This window comes from Pagrus major, chromosome 9, assembly GCF_040436345.1.
Source record: "Pagrus major chromosome 9, Pma_NU_1.0".
Lineage (NCBI taxonomy): Eukaryota > Metazoa > Chordata > Actinopteri > Spariformes > Sparidae > Pagrus > Pagrus major.
In genome coordinates, this window is record NC_133223.1 from 1,055,583 (window position 1) to 1,081,690 (window position 26,108).

At 41.6% G+C, this 26,108-nt stretch overlaps 1 protein-coding gene across 1 annotated transcript in view; it reads left to right on the top strand.

Moving 5' to 3' along the window:
* LOC141002536 (N-myc-interactor-like) overlaps positions 1 to 22,545 on the top strand; it is a 64,115-nt gene extending 41,570 nt beyond the window's left edge. Inside the window, exons 8-9 of the mRNA XM_073473888.1 lie at positions 20,466 to 20,652; positions 22,520 to 22,545. Of these exons, the coding sequence (XP_073329989.1) occupies positions 20,466 to 20,652; positions 22,520 to 22,545 (213 nt within the window). The remainder of the gene's footprint in view (positions 1 to 20,465; positions 20,653 to 22,519) is intronic.
* Positions 22,546 to 26,108: the final 3,563 nt, after the last annotated feature.

Sequence of the window (26,108 nt, forward strand, 5' to 3'; positions counted from 1 at the left end):
TTCCTTTTTTCAGAGATGCTCTATTTTGATACTATTCTCTGCCTTGTGGCACCTTATTTACATGGTAGCACTATTGCTACTAACTTTCTCAGTTGGTCGCACTAGCACCGTGATTTGGTCTCGACCTGTTTTTTTTAGACATATACAGTTGTGGTAGTACAGAGACAACAAAATGCAGTTAGCGTCTAACCAGAAGTGCAAAAAGCAGTAGTGCAAAGTAGGGCTGCACAATTAATCGAATTTTAATCACGATCACGATTTTGGCTGCCACGATTAAATTAAGATGATCGTCGCGATATTAACATTTAAAAAGCGGGCTCTGTTGCATATCAAATCAAGCACTTTCTCAACCCAATAGTCAGCCAACCACCAGGGGGCAAACGAAAGGTTAGGGCTTCATTAAGCTGCCTAAATAGCAAGCGAGCGCACCCTGCAGCAGCGGCAGCCTCAAATTATATTCAACAGTGTGAGAGTGAGAGTGAGACGCAATGTCGGAAGCAAACAGTGACAGTACGGCAGCATCTGGAGGTGAGGAGCTAGTTCCTCGTAAGGGATCGACATCTATTGTGTGGAGGTTTTTTGGATTCAGGGCAAGTGATGTTGACCAAAAGGAAGTTGTATGCAAAGAGTGCCACAGAGTTGTGTCTGCGCCACAGGGCAACACAACTAACTTATTCAACCACCTGAAAAAACACCACAAACCCAAATATGATGAATGCATGAAGGCCAAAGCTAACGCTGGTCCACTAAGTCCCTGTCCGTGTCCAGCTCCAAAAATCTGTAGGCCTGTAGTATGTTCCTGTTCCTTGTAGTATGTGCCTTTTCTGCATAGGCTTCATTTTTTTCATTTGTTTGCACTTTATGATTGCACTCTGCAATGGCATATTTATGTTTTGCCCTTTGTCTTGGGTACATTTTATTTTATTATTTATGATTTATTATTATTTTAAGTTTAAATTTGAAGCCTTGTTCACATACGGTTTGTTTAAAAAAGAAAGTGCAATAAAAAGATATGTTTTACCTAACATAATGAATAATCGTGATTAATAACTAAGGGACTACGGATAGAAAATAGCTAGTAAGCTAAATCCGGTACAAAGCATCTTCTCTCATCTCGAGACTAATGTTATTTTGTACATTGTCCCTGATACAAATAAATTTATTAAATTAAATAATCATGATTTCAATATTGATAAAAATAATCGTGATTATCATTTTGGCCATAATCGTGAAGCCCTAGTGCAAAGTATGTACAGTATAAATAGTGCAGCAAAGACAGATATTACAATATGTACAGTATATAAATAAATAGTGTAAATAGGTCTAGGTACAGTATGCGAGGAGGGCGAACAGTCTGTGGTTGGGGTGAGAACAGTCCTTGACGATGCTGCGTGCCTTTCACAGACATCGCTTGCTCTGGAGAGCCTTGCTGGAGGGTAGTGAGGAACCGGTGATGTGTTGGGCAGTTTTCACCACCCTCTGCAGTGCTTTCCGGTCAGAGACAGAGCAGTTGCCATACCATACTGTGACACAGTTGGTAAGGATGCTCTCGACGGTGCAGCGGTAGAAGTTCACCAGAATCTGAGGAGACAGATGGACCTTCTTTAGTCTCCTCAGGAAGGAGAGACGCTGGTGAGCCTCCTTGATCAGGGTGGAGGTGTTGAGGGTCCAAGAGAGGTCCTCGGAGATGTGGACACCCAGAAACTTGACAGCTGGTGACACGCTTAACCTCCGTCCCATTGATACGGATGGGGGGGGCCACCATTTGACTTTCTGTAGTCCACAATGAGCTCTTTGGTCTTCTTGATCTTGAGAGCCAAGTTGTTGTTGGCGCACCACGCTGTTTGGTGCTGGATCTTCTCCCTGTCGGCCGACTCATCATTGTTGCTGTTGAGACTAATCACTGTTGTGTTGTCTGCAAACTTAACAATGGTGTTTGAACCGTATGCAGGTGTGCAGTTGTAGGTGAAGAGGGAGTAAAGGAGGGGGCTCAGCACACATCCTTGTGGAATGCCAGTGCTCAGGGTGAGGGTTGAGGAGGTGTGGTTATCTAACCTAACAGACTGTGGTCTGAGAGGGCGGAGTGAAGCGCCGTGGAGATGGCATCTTCCGTAGTCCTGTTGTGGCGGTAGGCAAATTGGAAGGGGTCCAGTGTGGGTGGTAAACTGGTTTTGAGGTGAGCTAGGACCAGCCTCTCGAAGCACTTTGTGATGATGAGGTGAGTGCAACTGGGCGGAAGTCATTAAGGCTCGCTACAGTGGAGTGTTTTGGCATCGGCTCGATGGAGGTGGTTTTGAAGCATGCGGGGACAGCTGCTTGGGCTAGTGACAGGTTGAATATGTCAGTCCAGACTTCAGTCAGCTGCACAGCACAGGCCCTGAGGACGCGTCCGGGGACACCATCAGGACCGGCAGTGCCACACGCACGTCGGTGGGAGAGAGTGTGAGGGGCTGGTGGTCTGCAGGGAGCACAGCCTTGATGGCCACCTCCTTGTTGTCCCTGTCAAAGCAGCCATATAAGTGGTAAGCTCATCAGGTAAGGAGGCGTCACTGGATGGAGTGGAGGTGTTGATGGGTTTGTAGCCTGTAATGGCCTGGATGCCTTGCCACATGCGTCGGGGGTCAGAGTTGTTCTTGAAGTGCTCCTCGATCCTTAGCTTGTGGCTGTGCTTGGCCTTTTTGATGCCCTTCTTCAGGTTAGCCCTGGATGAGCTATAGGCCCGAGCATCTCCTGATCTGAAGGTGGTGTCACGTGCTTTCAGCAGGAGTCGGACCTCTCTGTTCATCCATGGCTTCTGATTAGGGAATGTGGTGATCCGTTTGAGGGTGGTAACACTGTTGATGTTGGAGTTGATACAGTCCAGAATGGAGGAGGCATATAAGTCAATGTCCGTGTGGGAGTCGAGGGTGGCCTGAGTGGCAAACATATTCCAGTCAGTGTTTTCAAAACGCTGCTGAAGTGCAGAGTCTGCTCCCTCTGGCCAAACTTTGACTGTCCTCACTGTGGGTTTAACACGTCTCATGAGTGGTGAGTACTTAGGCAGTAGGAACAGTGAGAGGTGGTCAGATTTATCCTAGGTGGGGGAGGGGGACAGCTTTGTAGGCATCAGCCATGTTTGTGTAGACATGGTTCAATGTCTTGTCTCCTCTGGTGGGGCAGGAGACATGCTGGTGAAATGTGGGTAGTACAGTCTCCAAGTTGGAGTGATTGAAGTCACCTGCAGCAATAAAGGCTGCCTCAGGATGGAGAGTCTGTTGTTTGCTAATAGCAGTATGCAGTTCTTTCATTGCAATCTTAGCATTAGCATCCGGTGGTATATAAGCTGCAGTCACAACAGTAGATGTAAACTCTCTGGGCAGATAGAAAGGTCTACACTTAACCATGAGATACTCTAGGTCAGCTGAGCAGTGACTCCCGATGATGGTAGTTTCCTTACACCAAGTTTTGTTAACATGAATGCACAGACGTCCACCTCTGGTCTTACCGGAGTCAACAGCTGTTCTGTCTGCTCTGAGGACATAGCACCCCGTTAGCTGAATAGCGCTGTCAGGTACATCGCTGTTGAGCCAGGTTTCAGTGAAAATCATGATGTTGCAGTCCATAATCCATTTGTGGGTGGTGATCCGCAGCTGCAGATCATCCATTTTGTTCGCCAGAGATCAAACATTGGTGAGAAAAAAGCTTGGTAGAGAGAGCCGATGAGGAGTTAGCTTTAGCCTAGCTTTTAGCCCTCCTCGCTTCCCCCATCTTTGTTTACAATCTCGACGCCGTCTGTGTTTATTTCCGGTCGGTAGAGCGGAGCTAGCTGGTCCCGCTGTTTTGGCAATCTCTGGGAATTCATCATTAAGGCTGTCATAATTGTAGGAACCGCTGTTCAAAAGTTCCTGTCGGCTGTACGATATGTACGCTAAACTGTGTTTAATCGAAAAGAATTGAAAGAAACAAGCAGAAAACCACTAAATCACACAATCTGGAGAGACACAGGGCTTTGCGATCTGTGCCCGCCACCATCTTGGGTCATCCAACTTTGTCACAAAAACATTCATAAATATGGTTCTTCTGAAAATGTGACCAAATCTGCTGGCTCAAAAATATCCATACAACAATTTGAATGACCAAGTTTGGTGATGTAGAAATTTTAATCAAATTATTCTGAACTTATCCATTTTAGGTCAATGAGGTGATAATGGAAAATTATAAATAATCACAATCATTATTTTTAATTTTTATTTAAAAAACATATTTTTAATAATTTGTTTTTCTCTTTCGTTAAATGACATTTAATTGACTGAATGAAGGTCAAAGACACACTGCACACATGAAAAGCAAAATGTACAATTGTTTTATGTATTACAAATGTCAAATACACAATAAAATATTTTGAGAATAGTATTGGCTTTTGTGGATGATATTGAAAGAAAAACCCTGCCACTGAAATCAATTCTTTAAAAGTTTTTCATTGGTGCGTAAAAGTGAATGAATGAAATCTTTAACATCTTCGGTGAGTAACATCATGGCTTTTGATTAAATTCATAAATTCTTGCTTAAGCTAGCCCATTACCCCAAGCTACAGTTGGAAAAGTAGTGGTGCTCATATCAATGTTAGTATCATCACCCTCTCCACAACACAACTACTATGGGTTAGATGATTGCGCACACTGACCCCTTTTTTTCACATGAAAGTCTACATTTAGAGCAACAGACATGGATGGTCACTACTGCTACGCATTGTAAATTGTATGTTGTACATAAACACACACACACACACATACAAACACAAAGACAAATAAAGAGGGGAAAGGGAGAGAGAACAAGCTAGTTAACAGATGGATCCAAGTGAAAATACAGCAGATATATTTGGAAATGAGACCAATATAATGTTATGACCAGGGTGGGCCAAGGCAAACACTCAAAGAATATTGTCTCTAAGACCACATATATGATCCAATGGCATAAAGTCGGGAAAGGAGGGCTTGCCCATACTTTCAGCCCCCTTTCTCTGACCATGCCATCTTTGAACTTGGCCTTCATTTTGATCTCAACTGCACACCTATTAAGTTTCCTGACTGCATCATGCATGGTTGTGATGCTAATGCTGCAGAAATCTGTCCACAGACAAATAAACATCTGGCGGAATACTCTTGAGTTTGAAACTGCAACAAAAGGTGTTATTATTATATTTATATTTTTGCCATGATTACACACAGACTCGCAATATCCAAACTTTCTTCACTAATTTGAGTTACTAACTTTAGACTGGAAATATTAATGGCAACAGTTCGCTGCAAGTATTTTTGCAAGGTGTGCTCATGTGAGTGACATATAAGTAAATCTTCCCCAGATGATGTTATCTTAACATTACATCATTCATAACTCTGGTTCTGGAACTACTGCATCTAAAACTCTCCACCTCTGCTCGATTTTGAAATGTGAGCACATAAAATTTTCAGTCCATGCAGTTGTAGTGTGTACTCTGTTCACTAGTGATGCAGGGGTTGACCCATAACACGCAGGACCTACCGACTGACCAGTGGGTTGGGCGGGATGGTCAATTTACAAGAAAGTGATCACAGTTTTTAGCAGGTGGGCAGTGAGTGACAAAGCAGCATTACATGCAGAGTTGTACTGTTTACGAGTGCCAGCATGATGTCCTTGTCTTTTGGAGAGATCACTGTTACACACACCCTCTGCTCTCAGTGCTGGCTCGAGCGGCGTTGTGCATTCCAACAACAAGCGCATCCAGTGAACATGCTTTTAGTGTGCTCAAAGCGCATGGAAATATGATAAATTCTGCAACTGTGACTCCTCTTTTTCTACACAGTGCAGTTGCCACTGCTAGAAGAACATGCAGAAACACTAATTATTTCGGTCTAGAGTTTTTACAACTTGCAACAATGAATTTGCGTAGAAACAAATGAAATATATAAAATAGACAATAAAAAGGGTTTGAACTAAACATTGACAAGGGGGGAAATACTGCCCCTACTACCTACAACATCTAGATCTACATCAATTTCCTGTGTCAAGGTGATTCATTGACTTTTGCTGCACTGCCATGGCCATGCTCTACAATGAAAACTCAATCTTCACAATACAGCATCCTAGGGTTCTTAATTGTTTTCTCAGCATGTTTGAGGTGGCTGTGGTTAGGTTAGCAGGAGGACGTCATTGTTTGAAAAATGTAATTTCTTGCTGCCACTAGGGTAATGCTGCAACTGTAACAAAATATTGGCATGTAAGTGTGTTCAGAATGGGATTCTTTTTAAATGTGTGAAGTTTTGGTGCAGATTCAATCATGTACAATCGAAAATCAACAAATTCCTGTGTCATGGCGAATCATTGATATTTGCTGCGCTGCCACAGTCGTTCAGCCATTCTTTAAATAATTTTTCATCACAAATGTTCATTTGCCAAGTTGATTTGGTTGAGTTAGTTAGAAAAAATTGCAAATCGTCAAAAATGAGCTGAAGAATTCAAAATGGCTGACTTCCTGTTGGGTTGAAGTAGTGGCACCAACAGAGATTTTTGCATGTAGGTGCGATAACTATGTACCCCAAATTTAAGTCAAACTAGCCCCAGGGGCAAGTTTGGTAAGTAGTATAGGAAAATGGAATTTTCTTTTGCCACTAGGTTCCTGTTTCATGGCACCACATCAGCGTTTACCATGCCGCCATGGCCACGCCCTTTAGCGAATGCTCACGATGTTCATCATCATCATCACCACGGTCTCAAGTGCTTACTCACCATGTTTGAGGCAGATCATTGTTTAAATATGTTGATGAAGAGTCTTTAAGGACATGTGTGAGCTCTGAGTTTCAGAGTCGTTAGGGCCACTTGTGACCCACAAGTTGATCCAACCGGCCTCCATGTTGTTTAAGTTGTCTGGGGAAAGAACTCAGAACTGCATTGTAAGTGGGTGATAAGTAATGTCTTAGGCCACCTCTGTCCTTCCAGTTTGATATAGATGGATTCCTTTACTCCTATTTCAAACCATCTGTCTTCTCTGGCCAAGATGTTTACATTATTGTCCTCAAAGGAATGATTTTTCTCCTTCAGATGTAAGTGGACAGCAGAGTCTTGACCTGAGGAGTTGGCCCTCCTGTGTTGTGCCATTTGTTTATGGAGAGGTTGTTTTGTCTCCTCCCCTCTGTTTATGCCTGGGTCATCATCATTGTTTAAAATATGTCATAGCCTGCTGCTACTAGGGGGCGCTATGATTGTAATTTAATATTTGCATGTAGATGTGTTCAGGGCTTAACTCTTACCAAAAATGTGAAGGTTGGTGTAGATCGAACCATGTACAGTGGATTTACAGCAACTTCCTGTTTCATGGCAAATTATCAACAATTGCCACGGCCACGCCTTTAATCAAAAGTTTAAGCTTTTGATAACTTTTCATTGCAATGTTGATAAGATTGCCCTGAAAACCTGATTGGGTGAAAGCTGCAGGAGGAGTTTGTTAAAATACAAAACATGCAAATCGGCAAAAATGAGCAAGAAATTTAAAATTGCCAACTCCCTTTTTAGGCAATGGCTGCAGGAGGCATTTTTGTACATCTAGGTATGAAACATATGCCTGCCAATTTTCAATCATGGGTCAGACGGGCCTCGGGGACTGCTGTTTAGGGAGCGTGGTCAAGTCCTTTAGCCATGCCCCCGCACAAGACCCATATCAGGCATAATCTTTCGCCATGGCTGACATGTGGGCCAAGTTTGGGAATTTTTTGAGCATGTTTAGCCCCACAACAATTTGATTATACTGACAAAAGAAGAAGAGGAAATATAGTAAAGCCTACAGCTTCAATAGGGTCCTTGCATGCTGGGGCCCTAACAAGATTGTACACAGGGACCTGATCCATGCAAATGTACTCTGCTACAGCCCTGTTCACTTTCTTGGCTTCATTTGAGTTTGCAACATACTTTCTTTGTTGTTCAAAATAAGCTGGTAGGGTACGTTGTTAGCCTGTTATTTTCGTTGAAGGTTTACTCTTTTTTGCTGCTGTCTGGTACTGTAAGAGACATATCACTGCTGAACAAACACTTGTTTTGTTCTTTAGATCAGGCTTTTAACAAGAATGCAATCATCTGATTAACCCATAGTCAAAGTCCTTTCCTCTCTAGTGAAATTCTACTGGTTTGCGCCTTTCATTGGCACTCCTATGTAGCATCGCTTGCCCATGGCCATGCTTGTATCCTTTGTACTTCCCTGTTAATTAGCCTCAAATGAGAAGCATCTCCAGACAGCGCTGTTTTCTTTTGTCAACCAAAACCGGTAGGCTCTGAACTCGCCATCTTTTATGAGCTAACACCAAACAAAGCTGAAATGAAACCAGTGTGTTTGGGGCGAGTGACATGAAGAAGTATGAACTGGGTGAGTAGGTGAGTGACAAGAGGTGGGTCCGGCACTGCAGTGGTGTGTGTGTATCTAAACTCACTAACGGTGAGAAAGGAGAGCGAGAGAATGCAGTGTACTGGTATATTGATACTGCAGAAAATTTATATAGAAATAGTGTTAAATATTCTGAATCGATATGTTTTTAAAAATCAATATTTTTGACTATATAATACTCCTCCTCCAGAGCCGCTCACATCCCCGTGATTTGCTGATCATTTAGGCTCAATCCATTCGGCCCACGGTTGCTCAGGTACACCACTGAAGGTTCCATTGTAGAGCGAGTTCTTTGTTTCTCCCTGTTAGTGGACAGTAACACTTTGTGCACTGCCATGCCCACCAGTTAAACCTTATCATGCAACAGGTCTGCTTAACTCTCACAGCTGTCAGAATATTTTCTTTTTTCCAAAATTTCCCGCCTGTCTCCTGCCGCATTACGTTATTGATACATCCACTGGAGCTGATGGCAGCTATTTTAGACGATGCTTGTGTTTCCACAGCAAGTTTTAGCAGCGTCCTAGAAGAAACTTTCCCCACAGCACAAGAAAGTCAGAAATATTAACAATAAAAGCATTTAAAACACATAACAAATAACAAAACAATTTAATTATGTAGCCTACTCAACCATGGTAGAAGAAAAACCCAGTCCCCAAAGAGAACTGCAGTCCAGAATAAAGTGTGTGGCAGGAGGATTCTCGTGTTTGAACATCAACACACTTTGAAACAGTGTTTTGGAAAAGGACAAGCTGACCACTGATGGCACCCAGCCACATCCAGATGCCGACACAGCTATTGCTGCAACAATGCCGTGCAGGATGCGGTGGTCTGGTAATGTCTCAGTAACAGCACAGTGCTGTGAAGTAATGATGGAGCAGTCAAAGGCTCACTTTCAGAAAGCCCAGCACTTAGACCCTGAATTGTTTCCGCTGTCTAAGACCAGTTTCCCCCAAAAGCAGCTGGACAGTGCAAATTAACATTTCCCAATGATCTGCAGAGAGAAACTGAAAGATGAGCTGATGGCGATGTACAGTAGTGCAGACTTCTGCTATGTCACTTTTGAGGATGGTAACTGAGAACATTCTCCAGAGCACTTTTTCTAAAACACTGAGATTAACAAATAGTCATCACATTCCCCATGACATCAGCAGAGTCAGAGAGGTGTTTCACTACACTCAAGAGGCTTACTTCATTATTCTCGGGTACTATGGGACAGGAAAGCAAGTTCACCCAAAACTAACCTGATTTCAATGACATATTGTTTAACCTGTTTGCGTCCCAGAAATCTTGTAGATGTGAACTTTTTTTCAAACAAGGTAGCCCTGTCTGTCTTCGACAATGACAGTTGTTTTTGCTGTGGTTATCGAAATGCTTTATACAGGACATGATGTTTGACACAATGTGTTGCAAAACAGGCTGTAATTGGCAGTCGCTGCAGTTGGAACACATTTTGTAGTGCATCCCTATTTGGGGATCCCTATGTGCTGGGCGCTGATTAGCTCAGTTGGTAGAGCAGGCGTCCCATGTACAGAGGCCCTGTCCGCGCTGCAGCGGCCCCAGGTTCGAGTCCTGGCCTGGGACCCTTTGCTGCATGTCACTCCCCCTCTCTCTCATCCTATTTCCTGTCATCTCTCAAGCTTGCCCTGTCAATAAAAAGCCATACAAAGGCCAAAAAAAAAAAAATGGCATGTGCTGTCCAGTAAGGCATGAGGCAGGGTGGCCACTGGACATTGAGCTCTGACACAAGCCCCTCATTTACCATATTTTTTGGATTCATAAATGACTTAAACCCACATTAAAAGTCGCTGAAACAACAAAAGTGGAGAAATGGTGTCAAAAAAGGAAGCAAACATGACCAAGAGACAAGATTTGGGCCGACAGCACCAAGCTACCGACGCTGCTAACGAGGACATGGCTATGCTAATTAAGCAAGTTATGGCCGCGGAGATGGAAAACTTGCAAGAAATGGTAGCCAACATGCTTAAAGAGTCTCTGACCAAAGCTCTTGACCCCATAGAAAAAAATATGGCAGAGAATGGAAACATCTTGCAGTCACTTAAAGAACAAGCGGAAAACCACGCCAAAAAGTTCGACACGGTGTTCAACAAAATAGATACTATCCAAACCAGCCTGCGCAAGACCGAGAAAGATACAAATTCATGCATCACAGAGGTGAATATCCTACGAAGGAGGATACATGAACTTGAGGACAGGTCGAGGAGGAACAATGTGCGGCTGGTCAACTTACCGACCGGCACTGAAGGCGACGATCCGAGCGGCTTCTTCCAGAAGATGCTTCCTATATGGATTCCCTCTCTCAAGAATCTACATGACACACCGCTGGAGATTGATCGAGCACATTGGATATATTCTAACAACACCTCCTGACTGCAGACCATGATTTTCAGGCTCCTGCGATACACTGACCACCAGGCCATTCTGGAGGGAGCCAGGAGGGCCAAGCCCACTCTACCTAACGGCACCCAGCTGCACTTCTTTTCCGACTACAGCCCCGGAACGACACAGGAGCGACAAATGTACAAGGAGCTCCAAGCTAAACTTTGGCAGAAAGGGATCGAGTCGTTCCTCATATACCCAGCGATCTTGAAGATAAACTACAAGTCTTTCAACTCTGCAGAGGAGGCGGATGAGGCCCTAAAGTCATTGGTGCTGTGGGAGGTGGAGGAAGTCACGGAGCTGGTAGCAGACGAGGAGCGGGAGGACACAGAGATGCAGTGAGGAGTTTGAATGTATGTGTGAATGGACACGAACAAGTTGGTTTAATAGTGGTTGTTTAATTGTGGTTTTCTACAAGTTTGTTACAATTTATTTACATGGTTCTTAACACAGTTAAATAGAATAGCGAGTTGGGCTTGGTACATTGCCGGTTATACATGTGAGACACACTATATGTTATATGTAATTCTGGGTACTGGAGCAACAGTCTCTTACTAGAGTGATGTGGAGCTCCTTACTGACAGATACCCGAGTTAAATTGGAATTGGTTTATTACAGTGGTTGGGGGGTGTTATGGAGGCTCAGGAGTAGTTAGAGCTTAGTGCTGACACTGCTAAGTGACACTCACAGATGTTTAAAAGTAAAGGGTTAAGTAAGAGGGTAAGAGGGAGAAGGGTGGGACTGGTAAGTAGTGGGTTTTCCCAGAGCTCCACTAATGTCAATAATATGATTCAGATGAACGCTGCCAACTTGGTTAGGGAACTTTACAATTGTATCATTTAATGTTAGGGGGACTTAATTCTCCTTACAAATGATCAAAGGTCCTAGATTTTTTAAGTAGAAAAAAGATAGACATTGCGTTGATTCAGGAAACGCACCTCAGGCCTGATGATGTTTCCAGAGTTCAAAACTACTATTATAAACCCATTGTGGCATCAACGGATGGAACTCGCACAAAAGGAGTTATGATATTAATGAGACGTAATATAAATCTAACAATAGAGAGATCCGGTTCTGATAATAATGGACGTTTAGCTTTCTGCTGCACATCCATTCAGGGTAAAAAAGTTGCATTTATAAGCCTTTATGCCTCCATATTTGATACAGATTTTTTTCCATCTGCTTCGTCTGAGCTATTGAAATTAAGTGATTGCCATCTCTACATTGGCTCAGATGCAAATGCTGTAGTAAACAATAATTTGGACAGGTCATCCCAAACTTTATCCAGCACACAGGAAGTCGCCTCTGATGCTTTGAATTGCTTCATAAAAGACTTGAATTTAACTCATGTGTGGAGCGTACATAACCTGCCAGGGACTACACATTCTTTTCTGCAAGACATAAAACATTCTCCCGCATAGATTATACTCTGGTTTCTGCTGGTCTGTCGCGCTCTGTACACTCAGTGGATATCTTACCTAGACAAACAGTATATCCAATCATAACCTTGTTATTTCCACTTTTAATTTCCAAAGCATCAAAAACAAGACATCTAGATGGAGTTTCAATACATCTCTTCTAAAAAATATTGATTTTATAACACAAATGAGAACTAAACTCATAGAATTTATTGACTTAAATCAAAATAATGTCACAGATAAAACAATTGTTTGGGCATCAATCAAGGGTGTTATTCTTAATAATGCCATTTGGTTCAGCACTTATTTGCATAAAAGCAGGCTCAAAAAGATTTCCACCCCTGAAAAGCAATGTGATATTTTGGAAAAGGATCTCAAAAAAGTTTACACAGAAGCAAAGGAAAGTGATCTTAAAATTAAACAAGCAGAACTAAATAATTTGCTAAGAAGCAGGGCTGAATATACAGTCCTGCTCAGCAGTATTGGCACCCCTTAATTTTATTCACAACCTTTGTAGTATCTCCAAAAATAAATGGAAATGGACACAATTTACATCACCAACATTTTTTATTGCAAGACCAAAGTAACTGAAAAGTTGTTTTCCCCCAAAATAGGCATTGCAATTTCAAAGAAAACAATAAACAAGAAAACAGCATGTGCAGGAATATTGGCACCCCTCCTTAGTATTTCGTTGCACACCCTTTGGCAGCAATTACAGCCTCCAAACGTTTCCTATAGCCATCAATAAGCCTCTTACATTTCTCAGGTGGTATTTTCTCCCACTCTTCCTTTGCTATACGTTCCAGCTCTTGGACATTTGGAGGATTTCTTCTCCCAATGGCAGATTTCAACTCCCCCCAAAGATTCTCAATTGGATTGAGATCAGGACTCATTGCTGGCCATTTTAAAACAGTCCATTTTTTCTTCTCTAACCATGCCTGTGTGCTTTTGGATGTGTGTTTGGGGTCTCTGTCTTGCTGGAGTACCCATGACTTTCGCCTCAAACCGAGCTTTCTGACACTGGGCAGGACATTTTGCTCCAAAATCTGCTGGTAATCTTCAGATTTCATGATACTTGTGACACGGGTAAGGCCTCCAGTCCCAGATGCAGCAAAGCAGCCCCACAGCATTATGGATCCTCCACCATGCTTAACTGTTGGTAGGGTGTTCTTTTCCTTGAGTGCTTCATTGCAGCGTCTGTAAACATACTGCTTGCGAGAATTACCAAAAAGCTCTACTTTTGTTTCGTCTGTCCACAACACATTTTGCCAGAAGGACTGTGGCTGGTCCAGGTTCTCTTTTGCAAAATCCAGACGGTCCTTTTTGTGTTTTTTCTTCAACAATGGGGTCTTCCTTGGCCTCCGCCCAAATAGTCCTACTGTGTTGAGTGTGCGCCGTATGGTGCTTTTCGAAACGGTCACCCCAGACTGTTCCAGGTTGGCCTGCAGGTCTGTAGATGTTGAATGAGGTGATTTTTCCACCAATCGCACCAACCTTCGAACACATCTCTTGTTGATTTTTCTCTTACCCCCACGCCCAGGGAGGTTCTTGACAGTTCCGTGCTTGAGATATTTCTTAATCACATTACGCACTGTTGACACAGGGATACCAAGCTCTTTGGATATGGTTTTATATCCTTTGGAGCTCTTGCGTTTGGCAATAATTGCATTTCTTGTCTCTTCAGACAGCTCTTTTGTCTTCACCATTATGAAAAAGGGCCAGCGTGAAACAGTTAGCTTTTTAAAACACAAATCTCATCATTCATTGGCCATTTCATGTCACATGGGCACAGACAATTAGTCACAGGTGACTTCCATTTGTAATTTACCAAAGGTGAGTCAAATTGGGTTTCCATACTGACTAACAGTAAAGGGGGGCAATACTAGTGATGCAGCAAGCTTTATCTTTTTTATTTATTTCACTCTCATTGTTTAGTTCCTCATGTTGTTGATACTTTGCTCTTTTGTATTAAACACAAACTATCTGTAGTGAAATTCTGTATCACTAGATCACTTTTGTTCAGGAGATATTTAACATTATGTACTTAAACTTCATGGGTGCCAATACTGCTGGGCAGGACTGTATGATCCATATTACCAAACATAAATACTATGCAGAGGGTAGCAGACCAAGTCGTCTTCTTGCCTTAACTCTCAAACATCAAGAAGCCAAAAGGACCATACCTGCAATTAGATGTGAGGAATGTGGTGTATTTTCAACAGAAGAAATAACTGAGACATTTAAAAAATAATTTTAAATTAATTTTAAAGATCGATATATGTGTGGACGGGTCCCTTCAGTAGATGATTTCGCCAAGTTCTTTAGTGAGTTGGACCTCCCTACATTATCACCAGATGATATTAAATCTCTGGACACCTCAATCACATTGAATGAGCTACTTAAAGCTGTTAAATCTACAAACAAGGGCCGTACACCAGGAATAGATGAGATACCTGTCAAGCTATACCTGACACTTTGGGATATACTAGGACAGATATGGTTAGAAACTATTAATTATGCTATTGAAAACGGTATTTTCCATAGAGATCTGAACACTGCGCTTATCACAGATATTCCCAAACTTGGCAAGGACTCACTGGAATGCACCAACCATCGCCCAATATCTTTAATGAACGCTGACTTGAAGATATTCTCAAAGGTTTTGACTAATAGATTGGAGGCGGTAGCAGGAAAAATAATTAGCCCAGACCAAACAGGATTTATGAAGGGATGTCTATCCTCAGATAATATTCGCAGACTCTTGCACATAATTGGTGAAACCCATAAAATCCCACCCACATGTGGACTGCTGTTTCTAGATTCAGAGAAGGCGTTTGATCACCTAGAAAGGCCATACCTTTGGAGAGTATTAAAGGAATTTAAATTTGGAGACAGATTATAAATATGATTAAAACATTATATGCTAATCCCTCTCCTCGTGTATGTATAGGAGGTGGCTTTTCGGAACTATTTGACATAAAACGGGGAACGCGGCAGGGAGACCCTTTGTCCCCCCCCCCATCTTTAATATCTCTATGGAAACACTCCCACGAAGAAAATGTCCTCAGATCTCACCAATCACAATAGGGGCAACGTCACACTCAGTATCGCTTTATGCAGATGAAACATTTATGTATGCCGATATTCAACAGTCTCTCCCTCATATTTTAAAAGTGTTGGAGCAATTTGGCTATATTTCTGGATATAAAGTTCATCTGGCAAAATCAGCACTAATGCTACTCAATACAGATAAAAGTAAGGTGGTGCTTCCACCACATATTAAAGTCATGAATGAGGTCACACATCTGGGTATTAAAATCAACACTTCCCTAACATCTATTGCCAAAACCAATTATACTGTAATTCTGAAGAAAATAGAGGAAGATGTTAAAAGATGGAGACACTTGCCAGCATCAGTCCCAAACCGCATATCAGTTATTAAAATGAATATTCTACCTCGCATCAACTTTGTAAGTTCCACTGAATGATATTAATGGATCAAACTCTATCCTGGGTATTGAACAGGTAGTATCCAGGTACAATGTAGATAGACACTCCCTCTTCTTCTACTTCAGAATAAGATTAGCCTGGGAGGCCTATAAGGTTCCCTGGGGTTCAGAGCTAGAAGAGCATCCTATTTTAAAGTGGATTCAAATTGTGCCAAGGAGAATAGTATCATATATTTATGACAAATTACTTTCACAACAATACTTACCCACATCAGGAATGAAAGCTTGGATTAGAGACAGAGTTGAAGTAGGAGATGAATTAAATTGGAATGTAATTTGGAGGAATTTGTTTCTAATGCGTCAAAAAACACAAACCATCAGTATATACACTTGAAATTTTGTCATCGAGCATATATTGCACCAAGAATTAGACACCAAATGAAACTGACACAGGACCCATTTTGCTCATTCTGCCCTCATGGAACCATAGGCTCTTTTATGCATGTTGTGTGGGAGTGTCCTGGTATTTTGGGGGAACGTTGTTTGTAATCTGGAAATTCTGACTGAAGCCAAACTACCAATGGACCCCTCTGTACATTTGCTAAATGATGACACTGACCTGGATATTGGTAGAAACTCTAGGAAGATTTGGCTTGCAGGCTTGACTGCAGCTAAGAAGATGGTAGCACAACGCTGGAAACCGCTCCATGATATTTCTCTCATACACTGACTTCACAACTTTTTGTATTAACTTTCTTTATTGGAAGCAATTTCACAGGCAAAAACATAACAACGCCATGTGACAGAGATGACTTCCATTCTGACCATTTTTTCCTTATCTTTTTATCCCTCCCACATTGTATATCCCTTAATGTCACATTAACAATACAGAATACATGTAACAAATACATAAGTAAAAAAATAGGTAAGTAAATAAATAAATAAATCAAAAAATAAATAAATAAGTAGAATAAAATTTAAAAAGGGGGGGGGGGGGGGGGGGCTCAGTCATCACATTCAGGCAGAGATGTCAAAGATTCAATATGAGTTAAGAGAGGTCTCCAAGTCCCTTCAAATGAGTTTAAGGAGCCATTGAGGGAAAATCTAAGCTTTTCAAGTCTAATGAACAATTAAAGCTGCAAGCAGCGATGAACGGGCCCTTGCCCCACGTACGTCGGGCTGTGGCGCCGTTGGAGGCCACGCGCCCAGATGTGTGCTCGCCCGTTGCCTGTGGAAATTTCCTACCTAAATAGGATACGTGTCACACAAAACACAGTGACATCTTCAGTGACTTCCTGTGTCCAGTGGGTGGCGCTATGGATATGACACAGTATTGATGCAGAGACGTATTCAGGGTGAGCCCCTCTACATGTGTGAGGAATTTGATGCAGATGGGCAATTGTATGTTGAAGTTATAAGGACTTCCTGCGTGATGGCGAAGGATCGAAATTCACCACACCGCCACGCCCACCAGGTACAACACAGGCTGTTGAAGTTATGAGGATGCTACTGAGTGAATGTGAAGTCTGTGGTGTTAAATCCGTAGGATGAGTTAGTTTAAGTACGAGGCTTAGAAATTGGGTCCGTACAGAATGGGAAAAGCCATAAGGGGGTCATCGAAATAAACCGCACCGCCACGCCCACCAGGAACAACGTAGGCGAAAGCTTTTGACAAGGTGTCATCATCAAGGTATGAGGATGAGACTTAGTGAGTGTGAAGTCTGAGGCATTAAATCTGTAGGCCAAGTTAAATGATGTACGAGGCTTAGAAATGGGTTCCTACAGAATAGGAAAAGGCATAAGGGGGTCATCGAAATAAACCGCACTGCCACGGCCACCAGGAACAACGTAGGCGAAAGCTTTTGACAACTTTTCATCATCAAGGTATGAGGATGAGACTTAGTGAGTGTGAAGTCTGTGGCGTTAAATCTGTAGGACAAGTTAAATAAAGTACGAGGCATAGAAATGGGTCCGTACAAAATAGGAAAAGCCATAAGGGGGGCGTTAGGGGGCGCTACTGAGCTGTTGTGCCGCGCATGAGGGCAGTTATGGTATTGAATTAATGTACTCATTGGTTTGAAGCTACGAGCCAAATTTGGTGAGTCTGCGATCATCCTAAAGTCCCGAAAACACTGCCGGAAAAATAAAAATTGCTGCACGCCATTCAAGATGGCTGACTTCCTGTTCCAGCAAAAATTCCGACAAAAATAATTCCTGGCTAAATCCTTGAGACCCATGAGTCCTGTAAATTTCATGACGATCCGAGAATGTTTTTGGTCACATGACTCGACGTTAGGTGGCGCTATGGAGTCCCCTGGCCACACCCACCCCCAATCATGTTAAATTATCAAATTTTTCACCACATGTGACGTATGTTCCAAGTTTGGTGAGTTTTGGGGTATGTTCAGGCCCCCAAATATGCAATCTTGGGGAAGGACAAAAAAGAATAATAATAATAAATAATCCGAGCAAATTCAATAGGGCCTCGCACGAGATTCGTGCTCGGGCCCTAATAATAATAATAAATAATCCGAGCAAATTCAATAGGGCCTCGCACGAGATTCGTGCTCGGGCCCTAATAACAGCTCTTTCACCCACCTGTTGTGAGATGGAGGTTGAGCATGTTTCCAATTAAGAAGTATGAGTCGCCTGGCCAGCAGGGTGGTAAAGGCAAGAACAGTCTGCATGACTTTAGTGGTGATAAGCTGCAAGGGGGCACCAAATAAGGCCAAGAAAGGTTCAGGAGTGATAGTAGTATTATATGCTGTGCTAATGGTTTTGAAGATTTCGGACCAGAATGTGGCAAGCATGGGACAGAACCAGAACATATGAGAATGGTCAGCTGGAGCTTGTTTGCACCTATTACATAAGTCAGTTACATTGGGGTAAATATGAGATAGCCTCAAATTAGTGTCGTGAACCTTGTGCACAACTTTACACTGGAGAAGGCCGTGCCTCGCACAGATTGAAGAGGAGTGAACCAACCGTAAGACATGTTGCCAATAATCATCAGGTAGAGTGGTTCCGAGCTCTTGCTCCCAAGAATCTTTGGGGCCAGACGCTAGGCTATCAATAGTAGAATTGATGAGACTGTAAATGCTAGAAATTAGCCGACTTTGTTCAGGATCAAGAGCCAATAAAGAGTCTACCAGAGTTTCCGGGAGACGACTGGGGAATTTGGGGTTCTGATTCCGAATAAAATGCCTTATCTGAAAAAAAACAAATAAGTGGGAGTTAGGTAGGTCGAATTTCTTTGAGAGCTCAGAGACGGACATGAAAACCCCTTGGTTGTAAAGGTCCTTTAATTTAGTTATCCCTTTGTCAAACCAGGTCCGAAAGGTTAAATCAGAGCAAGAGGGCAGAAACAGGTGATTGTTTACAGTAGGGGAGAGGGCCGAGGCCCTATGAAGGCCTAGACTTTTCCTAATTTGAATCCAGATTCTAACGGAGTTAATTACCACTGGGTTTGAGGTAAAGTTAGAGAGAGTCAAAGGGAGTTGAGAACAAATCAGGGAATGAAGAGAGAGTTTAGAGGATGCAAGTTCCATATCCACCCATGAGAATCCAGTATAAGAGTTTATGAATATTACAGGACCAGTAATAATGTAAGAAATTGGGCAATGCTAAGCCACCGAGAGCTTTGGGGAGCTGTAGCACTGATCTCGTGATGCGTGGATTTTTTTTTGCCCCAGAGGAAAGAACTTACTAATTGATCAAGTGATCTAAAAAATGACTTCTTAATAAGGATGGGGATATGCGAAAAGAGATATAAAAACTTGGGTAGAACAACCATTTTAACCAAATTAACTCGACCTACTAGGGATAATGGGAGACTACCCCACCTATCAAAGTCTAGTTTACACCTCTCAAGAAGAGGAGAGAAATTTTTGGAGAAAAGTCGATTAATTGAATTAGTAATAAACACCCCCAAATATTTAAAACCGTCTGTAGCATATTTGAAAGGGAAAAAGGTCTGGGGTATATTTTTGGCTGGGGAGTTGATGGGAAGAAGTTCACTCTTCTGGAGGTTCAGTTTATAGCCTGAATAGAATCCAAATTAGTCAAGAATGCTGAGAACCACAGGGAGAGAGGCAGCCGGACTGAATTGAAACCAAATTTCTGCAGAACAAAAAAAGATAGCTCCACTCCACCCTGTCGAAGGCCTTCTCTGCATCTAGTGAGATAATCACCTCAGGAGAGCACGAACTAGGAGAGTTAATGATATTTAAGAGCCTCCTCGTGTTATGAAATGAGTGCCTTCCAGGCATGACTTCACAACTTTTTGGACATTTTTTACCAAAACTATCCTCAGCACGAATCAACAAAGACCAAATACTATCTCAGTGTGGAAAAATCTGATCAGTAACCTGATTCCAATTTGTCTGTGTAGTAGTGTTTAAAATGTCAATTATTGTTGGATGGAGCAGATGGGGAAGAAGGGAGAGGGTGGGAGGGGTGGGAAAAATTGTAAAAATTTAGTTGCGACAAAGTAATTTCATTGCATGTTTTGTATATAAGATCCTGCTGTTGTAATAAAAAAATAATGACCAAAGAGAGAGAGAAGGGGAGGGGGTTGGTAACTTGTAAATATTTAATGAATTCCTCACATATTGCATATTATATGAGTATGTAATTGCACTTCCATTAGCTTTTTGGAATAATAATAATAATAATGTACCTCAAAACTTACTTACAGAACAATAGTTACATACGTTTCACACTTTATTGTGCATTCACATTATAATGATGACAACTCTTTGCAGTGACCAGTAAAGATTCCCTTGTAATCAGTGTGTGCTGTCATCAATATAGGTCTACCTTGACGTTTCCAGAAAGAAGCTCAATGTTTCCAACGTCCCCTCTACCATGTCATTGGAGAGAATGGCTGACCGACTGGAGATGAGTTTCTCTAAGCCTAGCAGAGGAGGTGGAGAAGTGGACAGTGTGGAGTACGATGAGAACACTGGGACAGGACAGATCACCTTTCTCCAACCCGAAGGTACAACTCTCAGGGCCACATTTACTAAGACAGTAGGGTAGTGTGTGTGAACGAAGTAAATGGGTCCTCAGTGAATTTGCAGCCACATTTTGTGTATATTTACAGTAGCTCCTGATTTACTCAGACAGAAGCTCATTAGACAGACAGTTCCTGGACAAGGAAACAGACACATTATGTAAAGAAGGGCAAGCCCGATAGGCATAGTTTAGCAGTGACATTTGTCTGCAAGTACCAAGTTCTTAAGGAAATTATCATTTGAAACATTTACTGCAGTCAAACATAGGTACAATAGAAATGATAAAGCAGGACATGGGTGGCAAAATATTATATTAAAAATATTAAAATTAAATATTAAAATTAAATAAATTAAATATTAAAAAAATATATAAATATAAGCCCCCTCAACCAGTAGAGATAGTGGATGCAGTTTGTAAAAGTGGTAATGGAGTGGATGTCTTATTAACACTGCAAATGTCAAAAGCAGTGTAGTGATTGCACAGTTCACTGATGGTCAAGTTCACTCAAGTTCAACACACACCTAAACAGCTTATCTGCTGATAATTTTTTGTTTTAAATAATTGGATAATGTGTTCGATCTTCAAGATTTATATAGAATAAAAGTACAGTATGTTTCTTTAGCAATTACAATTTTCCTTGTGGCCTGGGTAAATGCTATCAAGACTGTGTTTATGATTGGCCTTTAGAGGCGCAGAATTTTCCCTACAAATCCAACCATTTCAATCTGTTCGACCATCATAATCAACCTCCGTTAACATGTCTGTACCTGTTACTTGGAAACACTCCCTACAGGGAAAGGCATATCCCAACTCCGATCTGTTTGATATAGTAAAAATTGCTTTTGTCAAAAATATCAAAATATTGAAAAATATCAATTCTGATTTTTTGTAACTGTTTTAATACTAATCTTCCACAGTATTGACACTAATACCAGCTATACAGCTAGTTGACACAAAACACTGCAGTGTCCACATAGCCCCACCTCCTCCCCTCATATGACTTGTGACTATGGTCACAAGTAGATTACCTTAAATACTGTTGTGCTTAATACACAGTAACCAAGCCTTGTTATATTTATCTCTGGTAACGCTTTACAATTAGCACACATTTATTAACATTACTTAATGCAGTAATAACATTAATAAGGTGTTGATTCACATAGTAGTTAATAGTTTATTAACAACAACAATATAACAAGTACACATATGTTAACATTACTTAATGGAATAATAACATTTTGCTATAAGTCAATGTGTCAAGTAATCATTTACTAATGGTGTTCTATTTACAGTTAAAACAGTAGTGACGAAACCTTACTTAACATTAGCTAATGGAATCATAACCATTTACTTACATTCAATTAATAGTTAACTAATGTTTCAAGCCATCATTTACTAATGGTGTCCATCTTAATTAAGTTGTTAATTCATACATTATACAATAATTTATAAAGCCTCTATTAACATTTGATAAAATAGAAATGTTAGCAAATTGCATTAGCAAATGCATTAATAAGCAATACCTAACAGTTAACTTGTGTCTGTTTATCATTAATTAATTGTGTTCCTATTAATTATACATTATTAGTTTATAAAGATTATATTAACATTAGTTAATACAATAATAAGCATTATTAAGTCTTAATTAATACATCAATAGCCATTAAGTCAACAAATGTCTCTTGTTTACATTTATTATGGGTTTACATATTAATTAATGTACTTACTAATGTTAGTATTTGGTTGATAAAGACGTTCGTTGACATGTATGTCATCAGATCCTTAGCTACTGTCCCAACATTACTTCACCATAATTAACCATTAATGAATGCTCTTTGTGACTTTTGAAGACTTCTTAAATGCACAAAAGAAGTGAAGAAGCATCCCTTAAATAAAGCAGATGATTCCAATAAATCCTAAGATCATGTCTAAAATATTTATTTCAGAAGCTAAAAGTAAAATTTTTACTGGAGAGTGACCTCTGTCCTGTCAAGTTTATAATTATGGCTTTTATTTTAGTTGCTTAAATGCGCCACAATATTTGCTCCAGTGACATTGGGGCGGCAATAGCTCAGTCCATAGGGACTTGGCTTAAGGTGGCCGGTTCAAGTCCCACTTGGACCAGAAAAAGTGTGATGTGGACTAGTAATGGAGAATGCTAGTTCACATCCTGGGCATTGCCGAGGTGCCCTTGAGCAAGGCACCGACCCCTAACACTGCTCGTTGGGCGCCGTGCATGTGGCAGCCCCCTCACTCATCTCCTCCGTACACTGTGTGAGTGTGTGTGTAATGTGAGTGAAAAAGAGAATTTCCCCATTGTGGGATTAGAAGGGATTTTAAAATAAAATAAAAAATTACTGCTTGCATGAAAATGTAAAAAATAACTGAAAGTGGCTTCTTTAATAATAAAATCTGAGCATACGCGCGTCATGAACCAGCTTATGTGGGCGCATCTTACTATCTAAATAATCCGCCCTTTAAATAGCAGCAAAAATATTGCCATCACTTTCTGCTGTGTCAAAATAGCAATGTGCCATCAATGCGCCTGACCACACCTCATTTTAAGACAAATATGCCCAGGGGTCACACAGGTGTGTGCAAGTACATTTGCTGCTTGCACCACGTGGGTGCTGGGCGTGAAAATGACAACTGCATCGGTGAGAAACTATCAATGACACTCGTGCTTGGCTGTGCGCCACCTTTTGCCAGGCATAAGATAGGAACCTTATCATTTCTGCTGTTGGGGGATTGCAGGTAATTTAATTAATATGTTCCTCACTAAAGACATATTTCATCCACCCGCCTCCCATCCACTATTAATCAGAATGGTTAATAGTTCAGCAGGAGGTAGAGCTGAACCACAAATTTCTCCTGATGAGCAGCTCGGCACCTTGCATGGCAGACTCTGTCATCAGTGTGTGAATGTGTGTGTGAATAGGTGAAAGTGACAAGTGTTGTAAAGTGCTTTGAAGTCAGTAGACTGGAAAAGTGCTATAGAAATGCAAGTCCATTTACCATTCATCTATAATTTTTATGGATGTTGAGAGTTTTGCACAGATGAGACTCTGAAGACCTGTTTTTTCTGGATTCGGTTGCACTTAATTACACGGTCCAATGTAGGCAAATCGGCCTTGTGAATGTCATTGAATTTTGTGTAGCCTGCAATTGTGTGGTTTCTCTTGGTTTGACAATATTGTTTGCTTGTTCAAAATAGCTGTCTCTTGTCCTGGTGTCAACAATCTGTGCCTTCCACCATGGCCATCTCTCAATTCAGCAGAAGTATATGATGGAAGCCAGGATTGCTACAACAAGTAGGAGAATATGCCAGCAGAAAACAGCTCCCTGACCAATATGTATCAATGACGACTCCATGTCGTCCATTAATACCCGATAATGGACACCTCTCCAGGCATTATCCCGCTTATACCATGGTCACTTGCCAAAGACAAAAACATTAAGACAATTTATGTATATATTTTCGTGTGTTTTGTGATCAAAATATCAAGTTTTTCACAAGCAGTAACTCTGTTTCCCTAGCGACACCTGAGAGTTTGACTAAAAGCTTAAACAGTCATTACAATCCCACAAGGTTCTGATGTAATGGAAACATTGTTTACTACTCCAGTAAATAGGACAGACCTGCCTGATTACATTATATTAGGTTGCTGGTCACTGGGCAGCTTTGACTCTGGTTGTAGAGCAGTCATCCAGCAATCGGAAAGTTGGTGGTTCGATTCCCAGAATTGTCCCCAGTGGCTCTTCCATCGGTATGTGAGTGGGTATGTATTGTTATTGCTCCTGATGAGTGCCTTGCATGGTAGCCTCTGCCACCAGTGTATTAATGTGTGTGAATAGGTGAATCCTGACTTGTGTTGTGAAGCACTTTGAGTGGTCGCTAAGACTAGCAAAGCTCTATATAAGTACAGTCCAGTTGGTTAAGTTAACACGATCTTAAGTTTTATGGCTCCTACATCTTACTTTTGAGCTATGTAAAGTTGTCGGGACACAGAAACACAAACCAGTTATGACTGTAACTGGTGGACAGCCATCTCAAAGGGCCCTCCTCTATGCAAAGAGCAGGATATATATAGGCGCTCTTACACCTCGAACTTCTTAAAAGGCTCATCCAAAACGAGCCTCAATTTTGGAAACGGCTGTAAGGAATATAGAGACATTATGGTTCAAAGCATTTTGTTACAGTTTTTGTTCTGTGGTATTCGTTACTTGATGTTCATAAGCATTACAGGGATGTGTAATGTTCTGAGTGCCATTTATTGAGCAGGGAGATATCTAGCATGTCTAACACAGAAGTATCCATTGTTGGGACCCACAGATGAAGTCATTCATTATGGATTTAAAAATGGACTCTGAACTGAACTCAGTTTCCCAGAATTCCCCAGTCTTCACACCTAGGTGCAAATTCAGCTTTGATCTACTGTTGGTCAGGGTGACAGACCCCTCTCTGACCAGATGGTCAAAACTCCAGCTCCTTCCTTTGTTCTCTCTCTTCTTCACCTCTCTCCCCACAGGGCTGCCTGCCCTCAAGTTCTCTTCTCCTGGATTCTTCTGGGCCTAACAGCTACTGAGAGCTGCCAGCTGCATTTCCAGCTGGCCCAAAGAAATTCTCCTCATAGCAGCGACTCAAGGTCCTGCTAGTATTCCAGCTTAGTTAGTGCCAGCAGCTGCAACGCAAAGCTCACCAGCTAACTACACAATCCAACGAACACGAAGCAAGTTAGCACCAAGCTGCTATCCTTGCAAAGGAAAGGAGCAACCAGTTTCCACCACCGCAAAGTTATAAACTGTGTTTATCTTTACTGGCCCCAATCTGTATGCCAACAAGAGCAACGAGATTGTGCTGTAACCACCCCTCCTCCACAGGAAGCTACCCCCTATGGTGTAGGCCAGCACACAGTTTGGTTGGTAGTGTACTCCCCAAGCTATGCTACAGAGTGTCTGCCAAAGCAACAGCATAGCCAACCACACTGATTGTTGTTTAGACAACTTGTTTAACAATGAAGAGCCCCTGTGTAGAACGATTCATTTTTAGAACTCCTTAGAGCGCATAATTCTAATCTCCTCCGTGAAGTTCAGATGGCTAATAAGAAAGCCATGCGCTATTTAGATAACCTGCACGCAGCAGAGTTAGATCTTTGCTCACACAAGGAGGAGTTGTTAAGGCTTAGGTCAGAATGTCTTTTCCCCACCACAGCCAATGTGATTCTGGTTACTCTGATTCACACTTCTCCCTTGATGGAAGGTTAACTCCCTCTCCACTCAGAAGATGTGAACAATTCCCAACTGACCAAGTCCTTGGGAATGAAGTCAGTTCCTCAACCTCCACCGAGAGACAGAGATAACAGTAACATGACTTCATCTTTCTGAAACAGACAGTGAGGTCAGATGTAGTTTATCCCCCAGAAGATATTCTTCCCACTG